The sequence below is a fragment of the Sphaerodactylus townsendi genome, linkage group LG04, assembly GCF_021028975.2.
Source record: "Sphaerodactylus townsendi isolate TG3544 linkage group LG04, MPM_Stown_v2.3, whole genome shotgun sequence".
NCBI lineage: Eukaryota > Metazoa > Chordata > Lepidosauria > Squamata > Sphaerodactylidae > Sphaerodactylus > Sphaerodactylus townsendi.
Genome location: NC_059428.1, coordinates 23,399,300 through 23,412,843, shown reverse-complemented (window position 1 = coordinate 23,412,843; position 13,544 = coordinate 23,399,300). Strand labels below are relative to the sequence as shown.

The 13,544-nt window shown below is 40.3% G+C and overlaps 1 protein-coding gene across 3 annotated transcripts in view; it reads left to right on the top strand.

Annotated features, from left to right (window-relative positions):
- Nucleotides 1–9,598, top strand: part of LOC125432095 (matrix metalloproteinase-18-like) — a 16,007-nt gene extending 6,409 nt beyond the window's left edge. The window contains exons 6-7 of one of the 3 annotated variants that reach the window (XM_048495447.1): nt 8,144–8,178; nt 9,468–9,598. In XM_048495447.1, the coding sequence (XP_048351404.1) occupies nt 8,144–8,178; nt 9,468–9,481 (49 nt within the window). In that variant the 3' untranslated portion in view covers nt 9,482–9,598. Of the gene's footprint in view, nt 1–8,016; nt 8,179–9,467 lie in introns of all 3 variants that reach the window. The other 2 variants (XM_048495446.1, XM_048495445.1) reach the window with 2 other exon arrangements.
- Nucleotides 9,599–13,544: the final 3,946 nt, after the last annotated feature.

The following is a 13,544-nucleotide window of genomic DNA, read 5'->3' as shown; positions in this document are numbered from 1 at the left end:
GTTCCTACAAGCCCTAAAGAAGCTGGGCATAGGAAAATTGAAGTCTTCTTTGCTAGGAGCACCGGCAATGCAAGAAAGAGAAGAAACTCACTCAGAGCCAACAAACTCTATTTCACAAAGCAAGGCTAGAAATAAAAAGCCCACTACCAAAATGTTAGCATCTTTGCAAGATCAGGTGAATGTATTGCAGCTCAAATGCTCTAAGGCATGGCAAGACCTCCTAGCTATTTATCAATCTGGAAAATGCCTTGTACAAGAAGAAGAAATATTAAGTTGTAAAGAGACTTTACAACAACGGTACCTTTTATGGAAAGGTCAGCTAAGAGATACGATTTCCCTCCTAGAGCGTATGAATGCATCAGAAGCCTTGAATATCAAGACAAAGATGGAGAAGGATCAGAGAGAAAAGGCAAACTTCTTTAACAACATTATGTGTGGTTTATCCAGCATGTTGCAGGGGTTGCAAGCAAGTCAACAATCAGAGATCCAGCACGCTCAAGAAGAACAATCCACCAAACCAACTGTAGACACTGCATCCCTACTCAGAGGAATAGGAAGAGGAATGTCACCTCACATTCCAAGAAAGGTTACACCTGAAGTGCCAAGCAAGTGTGGCAGTAAATCTGCAACTAAAACCTCGTCTTCCCACACATCCCACAAAACAAGAAGCACTAAGTCAGGCTCAAATTATAGCAGTGCCTCTTGTCATTCCCAAAGATTGGCTATGGAAATGAAGATCCTGGAAGCCAAAGCTGATGCAGCGGCGGCTGCAAAACAAGTAGATTTCTTAAAACGAAAAGAAGAAATCATTGAAGAACAAGCTCATTTGAAAGCCCAGGAAGTGGCCCGTCAGGCACAGTTGAAAGCTCAGGAAGAGGCTCGACAAGCAAAAGTAGAAGCAGCCTTGTCAACACTAAAACAAAGAGCAAAGGCAGAAAAGCTGATGACAAGAGCTCAAGTTTTGGAGCAAGGCCTTAAAGAGAGTTTATTTACCTTCCACTCTGAGGAAATAGAGGAAGAAGACCCTATGATGAAGGTATCTTCCTATTTAATCCAACAGACATCCAACTTTGGAGAAGTGACTGCTGATTCGGAAGAATACAGAGTGACAGAACAGCTGGCAGCTGCAGAATCAGCAGAACTAATGTCCCAGATGTCCAGAGTGCAGCAATCCATGGTCCAGTTCCAACCACAGCATAGCATGGTTGCGCCAGTAGTGGTGAGTCAGCAGACAGTACCACAAAATGAGCTGCCCCAAGTAATCAACAAGCAAAGTCAGTTAGCAAATGAACAGAATGAGGGGAGGAAAACCTTTACAAATCCTGTTGGGATGCCCAATTTCGACTCTACAGTTTTTAGAGAGGAGCAGAAGTCTCCTGAAGACACAGTTGTACCTGGAGTATCAGCTTCACAGTTATACTCTACTCCGCATCATCAGGCAACAAATCCCATTATGCAACCTGACATCCCAAATTGGTCAGATGTTTTGAAAGCTACCCTTTTCAGAAATCCTAGAAGAGATTTAGCGGACAGAGGCATTCAGAAGTTTTCTGATAAGCCAGAAGACTACTTACTTTGGAAAATTACATTCCAGAGAGCTCTCAAAGACCTGAAACTAGATGCCGAGGAAGAGCTGACCTTGCTTATAGCTTGGTTGGGAACAACATCGTCAGCGCAAATAAGAAGAGTCTATGCAGCACATGTAAGAAACCCTCACATGGCTTTAGAACGAGCATGGAGTAGATTAGACGAAAGATATGGAGCATCTTCAGAAATAGAAGCTTCACTTCTACAAAGGCTTAAAACCTTTCCCAAACTTGCAATGAAAGATTGCAAGAAACTGTGGGATTTGACAGATCTGCTTTCAGAGATGGAGTCTGCAAAAGAAAACCCCGAGCTGCCAGGACTTGCATGTTTGGATCAGTATTTGACTCAAAGAGAAGTTATCGACAAGTTGCCCTTCCCCCTGAAAGAGCAATGGGGTAAAGAAGTTTTTAATTACAAAGAGAACCATCAGCAAAGGTATCCACCATATTCATATCTTGTAAGATTTATATCAAGACTGGCTAAAGAAAGAAATGATCCTCAAACAGGATTCCCTTCTTTGTACCAAGGTGTTAGAGAAGAGAAGAAGTCGTTCCAAGAGTTTAAAGGTAAACCTCAAGTTATGGTTAGGAAGACAGAGACAAATACAAACTCAGTCAAACAATTCTCAAGTAAGCCATTGGAAATTATGTGTCCAGTTCATAAGAAATTGCACAACCTCAATGACTGCAAAGAGTTCAGAGAAATGCCTTATGAAGAGCGCCTGTCCTACATAAGGCAACAGAAACTGTGTTTTAAATGTTGCTCTTTCAAGAACCATTGGGCCAGTGAATGCAAAAGAAAGGTAAAGTGCCAAGAATGCTCCAGTGAACAGCATTGTTCAGCATTACATCGCACAAAACCACTTCAGTTACCAAAGAAAGAGACCAAAGAGGCAGAAAATATCCCGGAGAAACCATCACAACCAAAGGAGGACAGAACGGCAACAGCGACATGCACTACCATGTGCGATGGAACAAAAAAGATACGTACTTGCCATCCGATTTGTCTCGCAGATGTTTACTCAAAAGCTTCACCGCATCAAGCCCAACGTATGTATGTGGTATTAGACGCACAAAGCGATACTTCATTAGCCACTCCAGAGTTTTTTGAGATGTTTAACATACACTCAGAAGAGATAGAATATGTCATGATCACATGTAGTGGAAATCAAATCATGACAGGAAGAACAGTACCAGGATTTATTCTGCAATCAACTGATGGGACAGAGCAATTTAAACTACCTACTCTCCTTGAATGTCAACATATTCCTAAAGACGAAAGACAAATCCCAACAAGAAGCATCGCCACGCATCACAAGCACCTGGAGTCTATAGCAGACAAGATACCAGAGCTTGACCCAAATGCTAAGATTCTGCTGCTTATCGGCACAGATTGTCCAGAGGTGTTCATAGTCAAAGAACAAGTGAAAGGTCCCCCAGGAATGCCATTTGCTCAGAGGTTAGGGCTGGGGTGGACCATTCTAGGCCCAGTTTGTTTGAACCACAAAAGAATACCTGAACATGCACACACCTTCTGCATGGGTTTTATGCCAAATGGACGACCCACGCAGATGTTAGACTGCCCAAATCACGTTCAGATACAACATCATAGCATAGAAGAGTTGGAGTCATCAGTGTTTAAAATTACAGTCCATGATGACCAGCCAGCCTTGTCCATAGAAGACAAGCGTTTCCTAGCCATAATGGAAAGAGAGTGTCAGCAGGATGAGCAAGGAAATTGGATTGCACCTTTACCCTTCAAAGAACCCAGAGACAAGTTACCAAATAATCGTGTCATGGCACTGCAACGTTTGAAAGCACTCCAAAGAAACATGAAAAAAAAACCCACAGTTAAAGGAGGATGTTATTGCCTTCATTAACACCATGATAGAGAAGGGCCATGCCGAAAAAGCTCCTGACATTGAAGACCACCAAGAATGCTGGTATTTACCATTTTTTGGAGTCTATCGCCCCCAGAAGCCACATAAGGTACGAGTGGTGTTTGATTCTAGTGCATTATTTAATGGCACATCTCTTAATAGAGTTCTGCTGACAGGACTGGATTTAAGTAACAATCTTATCGGAGTACTGTTGCGTTTTAGAAAGGAAGCCGTTGCAATTATGGCAGATATTCAACAAATGTTCTATTCCTTTTGGGTCAGAAAAGACCATAGAAATTATCTTCGTTTTCTGTGGTTTAAGGATCCATATCAGATGTCAGAGGTGTAAGATTACAGAATGTGTGTTCATGTTTTTGGAAACAGCCCTTCACCAGCTATTGCAAACTACGGACTTAAGAAGACTGCAAAACTCTTAGAGCAGCAATATGGATCAGAAGTGAGTCAATTTGTTCACAGAGACTTTTATGTAGATGATGCTTTAAAATCTACACCCACCCCACAAGAAGCAATCAATCTTCTCAAACAAACTCAGCATATGTTGGCCAACGCCAACATAAGATTACACAAAATTGTTTCAAATAGTCCAGAAGTGCTTCAAGCCTTTCCCGAAGAAGATAAAGTAAAGGAAATAGAAACTTTAGAATTAGGACAGGAGTCCTCGACAATACAAAGAAGTTTGGGTTTGTGCTGGAAGGTTAAAAAGGATGAGTTTACCTTTCAAGTTCCAGACTCAAAGAAGAGCTTCACACATAGAGGAGTGCTATCCACAATCAACAGTATTTTCGATCCCCTTGGGTTTGCAGCACCAGTCATTATTCAAGGTAAATGCTTGCTGAGAGAGCTAACTCAGGACATTAAAGATTGGGATCAACCTTTGTCAGACCTTGAAAGGTCCAAATGGGAACCCTGGAGGTCAACTCTTTCAGCTTTGGAACAAGTCAGTGTCCCAAGGAGCTATGTGTTCATTTCACCCAGTTCAGAACATCTTCAACTCCATATATTTTCAGATGCTTCAGTTCAAGCGATTGCTGCAGTGGCCTATCTTAGAGTGATCCGAGGTGATCAAGTGTACTTAGGTTTTATTTTAGGAAAGGCTAAGCTAGCACCGAGGCAGGGCCACACCATACCCCGCCTTGAACTATGTGCCGCAGTGCTAGCCACACAACTTTTAGAAATTATCCAAAGGGAATTGGACTTGTCCTTTCAGGAAGTAGTGCTCTATACAGATAGCAAAGTAGTGCTAGGATATATTAACAATATACATCGTAGATTTTACGTATATGTGAGTAATAGAGTGGATCAAATACGTAAGATCACCACACCTAGTCAGTGGCATTATGTGGCTTCAGAATTAAATCCTGCAGATCAAGCTACAAGAGCTATCCATGCACATAGTCTCATGGATTCCCAGTGGTTGAAAGGTCCAGATTTCTTGCGAGATCCAGGTTACTCAGCTTCAGCAGACCATACATTTGAACTTCACAACCCAGAGGAAGATAAAGAGATAAAACCGCTCAACACCAGTATTGTTAAGTTGCAAAAGGAGCCTTTTTCTAAGAGATTCACCAAATTCTCATCTTGGAAGCAATTGATTACAGGTGTTGCCAAAATTTTACACTGTATAAAGAATAAGGACACTGAATCTACCTCAGTAGAAGAGAGGAAAGAAGCAGAGAGGAAAATAATCCAGATTGTTCAGTTAGAAGTGTATGAAAGAGAAATACAGGCTCTTAAACAGGGTAAATTTCTATCCAAAACCAGTGCCTTAAGAAGTTTAAATCCATACTTGGACAGGAATGGTATATTAAAGGTTGGAGGACGCTTATCTCAAGCAAAACTCAAGACTATAGAAAAGCATCCCTACATACTGCCAGCCAGTAATCATGTTGCATTACTCCTTGTACAACACTACCATGCTAAAATATATCATCAAGGCAGACACTTCACGGAGGGAGCTGTGAGAAACGCTGGACTTTGGATTGTTGGAGTAAAGAGACTAACTTCCAGAGTCATTCACAATTGTGTAACCTGTAGAAGGCTCAGAGGAAAGTATCCTCATCAAATTATGGCTAACTTGCCAGAGGATCGCATCACGGTTCAGCCACCTTTCACTAATGTAGGTGTAGATGTTTTCGGTCCTTGGGAAATAATTACCCGGAGAACTAGAGGAGGAGTAGCAAATGGCAAGAGATGGGCGGTAGTGTTCACTTGTTTGTCACTACGAGCCATACATATTGAAGTGATAGAATCAATGGATACAACGTCATTTATTTATGCCTTGCAGCGTTTTTTCTCACTTAGAGGCCCAGTAAGGCTTATGAGGTCAGATTGTGGCTCAAACTTTAAAGGCGCTTGTAAAGAATTAAAGTGGCCAGAAACATCCATTTTGAGCCCAAACACAAAAGAATTTCTAAAGCAGGAAGGCTGCAAATGGCTTTTCAATCCACCACATGCGTCCCATATGGGAGGAGCATGGGAGAGAATGATAGGGATAATAAAAAGACTCTTGGATGCTATACTTTTGAATGTTAGCAATCTCACACATGAAGTCTTAGTTACATTGATGGCAGAAGTAGTCTCTATAGTCAATAGTCGGCCTTTAACTCCAATTTCATCGGACCCAGAAAATCCAAGCATTTTAACACCAGCAACGTTGTTAACTTTCAAAACTCCAGAGTGGACCGATATAACTATAGCCTCAGATTTAAAAGGAGTACACTACAAACAATGGCAACAGGTGCAGTCTTTGGCTAATGCATTCTGGAAGAGATGGAAGAGAGAGTATTTGCCATTGTTACAAAAAAGAAGCAAGTGGGAAGAACCCCAACCAGATCTTCAAGTAGGAGACGTGGTCTTGATGAAGGAAAAAGAATCTCCACGGAGGTTCTGGCCATTGGCCATTGTGGTAGAAGTAGTTCCAGGAGAGGATCACAGAGTGCGTAAGGTTAAAATAAAGACAACTAAAGCAACAGGTAGCAAGATATTTGAGAGACCGATTACCGATCTCATTTTGTTACACCACCAGAACGGACTGTAAACTTGGTACTCAAATTTGATAGTTATAGTTAGCATAGAAGTTTATAGTTATAGTTAGCATAGAAGTTTACAGTTAGCATAGCTGATATTATGTATTAGGGATAGATAGTTATTAAGAGTAGTACAGTAAGAATAGTTAAGTATAGTTAATGGAAGTTGATAAAGGTAAAACTTCCAGAGGAAGTTTTAGGCGGGAGTGTCATGCCCCACAGAGCCTTTGTTTATTTCCCCTTTAGTTTCCCCACAGTTAGTATGGGTTTAGCTATGTTTGTATAGTATTCAGTGGGAGGGAACCGAATTTAGTTCTGTCCCTTTAAGAAGCCCTAGGGCTGGTGATCTATGGCAGTTATTACCCAGCAACCCGTCTGGTTTTGGCAGTTAGGTGCCAACGGAAGCTGGGTGACAGCAACAAGTTAGACAGTCCAAGATGTTATAGACTCTCAGTATTTAAGTTAAAAAATCATAGATGTTATAGGCTCACAGTATTTACAATAAATTCCAGACTCCAGAAAGTTTCTGCAACAAAGTAACCCTTATTTAGTTAGACCCGGGAGGAGTCAGGGTCTGTCAACATTGTTACAATTAAAGCTTTAAGTATTGAACTGTTAACTGAATCAGTGAGTCTTACATTCTGCTTTGGCCGGGTGCAGGGCACCTAAATAACCACCTGGGGAGCAGAACAGTCTAACTTGAATGTTTCCAGTTTCCAAAAGGCCGAATTGAAAGTTTTCAGTCGGTGAGAAGCAAGTAAAGGAACAAAGAAAGTCTGCCTAGCAACAGTAAGAGATTGGTTCCTATAAGCCCTATAGTAGCTGGGCATAGGAATATTGAAGTCTTCTTTGCTAGGAGCACTGGAAGAAGAGAGAGATTGGTTCCTACAAGCCCTAAAGTAGCTGGGCATAGGAAAATTGAAGTCTTCTTCGCTAGGAGCACTGGAAGAAGAGAGAGATTGGTTCCTATAAGCCCTAAAGTAGCTGGGCATAGGAAAATTGAAGTCTTCTTTGCTAGGAGCACCGGCAGGGGGGGGGGATCAAAAGACTCCCTTCCTTTCCTTGGAGTCTAGCATCTCACATCCTTTTCCTGGTCTCTACATACAAAAATGTGTGTGGGTTTGTTTATGCACAATATAAATATATATGTACATGCGCGTATTTCAGTATATTCCTCTCTCTCTATCTGTATGATTATGTGTGTTTGTCAAAATATCTCCATAGGTATGCCAGAAAGTTGTTAGCCTGTAGAACCAGTTAAATCCAAGTATTGCATTTAATCACCATACATAACAACAAGAGACCATCATTCATTTATATCCTTTTAAATGAATTAATTAAAATATGTATTCCTCCCTTTCCCCCATCGTGCAATGTAGCTAACAAATCCAAATGTAAAACATACAAATCACAATGAAATCCCAAATAACCACCCTCCTTATTGTTACCTATTAAGTATTTAACTTGCAATTTATCTTTCCCCCATTTTCTTCTGTGTTTTAGGAAAAAACCTGTTCATTGTTGCTGCACATGAATTTGGTCATTCCTTGGGGCTGACACATTCAATGGTCCGTGGGGCCTTGATGTTTCCTATCTATTCGTATGTGAACCCAGCAACCTTCCGTCTTCCTGACGATGATAGGCAAAGGATACAGCGTTTATATGGTAAATTCAGAGTGTGTTTCTTGTGATGAATTCACTTTCTAGCACAGTCCTGTCGTTTTTTTTAAAAAATCCTACTTGTTTGAACCTGTAATCTTATATAGACTAGGATTTGTTCTCTTAATTTTGCAAAGATTATCCACACTTCAACAGCTAATTCTTCCTGTGATTCTATTCACAACCACATAAGATGCACACAAAATTCTTGGTTCAGCTAGTGTACAATGGCTGCTGAAGGGAGAAGATGAATGAGTTAATAGTATTGGCCATCTATTTGTTGGGCTGACCATGACCATAACAATAAATGCAATTGATGGAGTTATGGGCGCAAACCAAAAAGTCACAATAGTGGGAACAACATCTACAGCTGCATGAACATTTCAAAACTTGGTTATTGGAGTCTGAGACTAAGGATGCCAAGCCCCAGCGAGGACAGAGGATCCCATGCCCCCAGCTCCCATTTCCCACAACTGCTCTGAGAAACCTCAGGATCAAAATAAACAAAGAAATGGCCATTGGCCTGCCTGTGTAATGTCACTTCTAGGCAAAACCCAGAAATGACATCAGTCCTCTCTCAGAGTCACTAGAATCATTATAGTTTTACTACAGAATTTCCAGTGATTCTGAGAGGACTGTTGTCAGTTCCAGGTTTTCCCTGGAAGTGACATCATGGCATCTTGTCATGGCGCCCTCATGTCCTTCCCCTCTCCTTCTACTTGCTGTGCCTGACAAGCCTAATTGATACTGCTCCATGGATCTTATTTCTACAAGTGGAGAAAAGTTCCCAGGGCAGTACTTACCAACATTGAATCCCTTTTGATTTGAGAACACTGGAAATTTAAGGCATCTTTGTAGTATTGGTTTTATTTACAAAAATGAAAGCCAACAGCTGGTGCAGGCAAAGAAGGATTCTTACGGGCAGCAGATCCACTACCACATATCAGAACCCCAGTAAAAGAGATCCTGTACACCTACCCAAGGACCCTCATACCACTCACAGTAAGAATATCTGCTTCTGGATCAGGAATTAATTGTAAAGTAATGATCTAAATCTGCATGGCATGATGCCATGGGCTCTTAATACCATTCTATATTTTTACATAATTAAAAAAAACGCACCGTATGATAGCATTCAAACTGTAAGACCATGCCCACAGTGGTGATAACTGAGACTTTGTTAGCAATTGCATCTTCTCTGAAAGTATTTGCATGACTATTTCTGTTTCTTTGTTGAAGCTTTATCTTATTTCTCCTAAGTCCTAAGCAATGTCTTCTTTTTTTTTCTTCATCAGGACCAAAAGAATAAGAACCTTGAACATATCCCAAAATGAAGTGTATTGCATTTTGCACTTCTTGAGCTTGTTTTTGAAAGTTATGCATTTAACAGTGTGAATTCGATTTACTTTTGAAATGGCCAAGAGGATGAAAAAAATCCAAAAATCAGATCAAGTGTTGTGTCATGACTGCAATAGTTGCTTCCCAATAGGATGCTTGCAATAGTTGCTTCCCAAGGGATGGTGGTGGGAATTCTCTTGTTTCATTTGCACAGGCCTAAGCATATTACCGATTTGGCCTGAAGCTGGTTTCAACCTAATGTGAAATCTCAGTGGATCCATGTTGATATGTCTGAAAAGGTACCTTTGCTGGGTGGGGTGTCACTGTTGGGTTACCTCTTCGTTGCTAAGGGCACATGAGAAGTGGTCAGACCCTAGCTCAGATGCTGAGGTTAGAAGGCAAAGGAAGAAATTAATGTGGCACCTTCTAGCTCTTCACCATATGTGATGGAAAATAGTTAGCTGAACTATGTATTAGCTAGAAACATGTGATATTATGCAACCAGTATTATCAGGAAGCTGAAGTATGTGAACATGGGGTTTACAGACTTCATCTCTAAAAGGGGGCGTGTCATGGAATGATGCTATCCCTACAGCAAAAGGAAATCACATTGAAGATCCCTCAAAAAGCTGCCACCATATCATGAAACCAAGCCTGGGAGAGCCACGCTTGTTTCAGTAAAAATCTGGGTCCTTTTCTCCAATAACTCCAACCAGCTGAGGTCTCAACGATTTTTTTTACTGAAAAACAGAAATCAAAGAAATAAAACATAAATGCAGTTAAGAGATTGCTCAGCTGATTACATTCCTTTTGGTTCTTTTGTCCCCATTGTGGGAACCTTATTTAATTCGCTGTTTTAACTGGGATTTTAATGTTATTTCTGTTATGATTATGTTGTTCACCGCCCAGAGCCCTTCGGGGGAGGGGCGGTATATAAAATTGATTATAAATAAATAAATAAAAATAAATAAACCCATGGCCCAGAGATGCTTCTCTGACCACATCTCAAGATGGAATCCAAAAACCTTTGTTTTCCCCATCTCAGTAAAACTCTGTTCAGGCCATGAGGTAATTTAGGTCTTTGAAGTTGCATCCTGGCACCTTCGCATAGCCATTCAGGAAATCAAAAGGCAAAGATGCTTTTCACAGTCATGTGTGATTTCCTTTTGCTGTAGGGATAGCATCATTCCATGACACCATATATTGTCATAAATTTGCTCTTTGTGGACTTGAGGGTTTCTTCCATTTAAAGGCAATTAAAACACTTACCTCTGTGAAGTCATTCAAAGTGCTATTAGCCATTCCAGCAAAGGATATCCATATTCCACATCTGGGTATACGTTTTAGACCGATTATTCTGCTAAAGCAGTTGAGCAAATATTTATCTGGCCTCCGGTTGATTTGTTCTGATGGCTTCAGTTCTGAACGTTCATCTGCTGTTCTTTGTTATGTTATGACACTGTTTTCCCTTATATGTTTGTGGTTTCGTTTTTATTGATTTTCTCCCAGCTGCCTTGAATCCTAAGTCAAAAATGAGGCACCATGCAAAACTTTCAAATAAAAATATGTACAAGCTGCAATGTTGTAAGTGTGATCCATTATTACTACTACTGATATGTCCCAGTTTGATATCAGTTCTGCATCTCAATATTTCAGGCCAATAACAAAACAGAGGCAAAAGATCAAAAGAAGTAAGCTTTAATTTGGAGGGCTGTGTTACCTCCTTGTTTAGCTCCTCCCGAATGAGAAGGTGCACACTTTCTGTTTTTATAGGAAATTTCATGGGAAACAATACATCAAAAGTGGGCAATCTTGTTGTAAAATACATCTGTGTTCTTCAGAAGTACACAATAAATTACCAATCCAAAATAATAGTTCACAAGAGGTTAGTTTACACAATACAATCATATCATCTTAGGACAGATAGAATCTTTGGACTCTGATGTAGGAGAGACATGTTCCCGAAAGGAGGATTCCTTTCCTTGCCAAATGTTTGTCGCCCTAAGGTCACAAAGGTAGCTGCCTTGTAGTTGACATGTAACATATATATTTTCCTATCCTATAGTATTAAACACAACACTTACCTAACCAGAACAGAATTATAGTGGAAAATACTTATTTATTTAGGAATAATCATATTCCCTTGCTAAAACACAGAATTTCTACTATATGGTTTCATAGATGTCTTTATAGCATCAAATACATCCCTGGGATTTGCATTTTACCAACAGATGCTATGTAAGCATACAACCAAAACCGGTTCCCAGATACCATCACTTGGGTTTCAAAGGGAGCTCTTTTTATTGCCCCAGGAAAAGGGTCCTTTTGAGAAAAAAAGAGAGAGAAACTCATGTCTTTGATACACTGGCCTTTTAAGTCAAAGAAGTCCTTTTCCCACATTCTGTTAGTGATTTTGCATTTTACAATGGGACTGTGGTATATCTCTAATCACAAAATTCAGCAAGCAACCAGGTGGCTAGCTGAAACACGAATAAAGAATTTGTTCCCTTGTGAAGGATTTTTTGTTCAATATATTTTTGATAATATAGGGCTAAGCCTTTACAAAGCCTTTCTGCTAGAACTACTGTCAATAAGACTACTATGAAATGAATTATGCTAATTGTCACGCTATAAGTATATTATCTAAGAATGAGGGTGATCTTGACTAAATTTTAATTTTCTGGCCTGACACAACACTACTGTTACCACCACAACACTTCACAAATGATAAGACTGTCAGTATTGTCATGATATTAAAAAAAAAGAGAGTAAAGGTTCACTAAAGGGTCATCTTCTAAGTTAGCAGAAGTTTGCCCAACACAGAGGCTGAAGACAGTCAGTCTAGGGGCGAAGGAGCAGTTAACCTTTAACATGATTGGTGAGTTCAACTGTGACTCTAGACCATAGGTGTCAATGGGTGCATGATGCCGGCAGGGGATGATGGGGACTGTAGTCCATAACATCTGGAGGGCCGCGAGTTTGACACCTGTGCTCTAGACCAATGAGAAGCTATTGCCTGGGGGTGGGGAAAAGTATCCAGTTGGATGTATAAGCAATGCATTGTATATGCTAAGTTCAGATGGAGTCTGAGTTGAGTGTGTATTGAACTTTGTTCTTGCTGAAGAGTTATGTATAGTATTATAGTCCTGCATAGAATAGACTTGTGTAACCTTGCAACTACTGAAGTAAAACCTTCCTATGGAAAGAACATCTTGTGTGGACTTTTCCACTTTCTACTTGCACTTTTCCAAGAGTGCTAGTAGGTTGCAGTGAGTGAAAGACTACTTGATCTTCTCATCTTACCAGAGTGACTCTGCTTTAAACTCTGCTGATAAATATGATGTAGTAAACTTGGAACAGGGAGACCTCGGTTCAAATCTTTCCTCAGCCACTAAATCTCACCGAGTGATTTGGGGACAGTATAGTAACACAAAAATTTGCATGTTCATTTTATCCGCTGATAATATTTTCCACAGTCAGGAAAGCAGAATAATCTATTTTCAAATTGCCTGGACAGGGTAGTCTTATTTCATTTACCATGAAGGCAACTTTCACATCTGCCCACCAGTAGAGTTGTCTCAAGACTTATTTTGACCACATTTTCTGTAGCATAATTGAATCTGATATCAGTTGCAGGCATCAAAGGGTTAAAGTGCATTCATTGCTAACCCATATGACAGCTGATCTTCTCTTGTGCTTCTTACATCAGAAGGATATAGCAAATGTCAGTTTGTTTTAGACCAATTTTTACAATCAACTGTGGTCTGCCAGTCAACAGCTTTTTGCTGCATGTCAGTTCTAAAGCCAGCAGGGATGACGTTGACCTTTTCCCAAGAAAACACCAATGTACCTGCTCAATCTTACCCATTTGCATAACATAAAGACAGCTTATATAACTGCAGTGCTGCCTAATCAGCTTGTGGATGGGCAGTTTATGATCTGAATGCCAGTATTGTGGACAAACGTTCTCTTCGGAGTGCTCCAGGCAAGGCAAAATATCTGTAGATTGCAAAGCTTCCTGGACAAGCACTCAT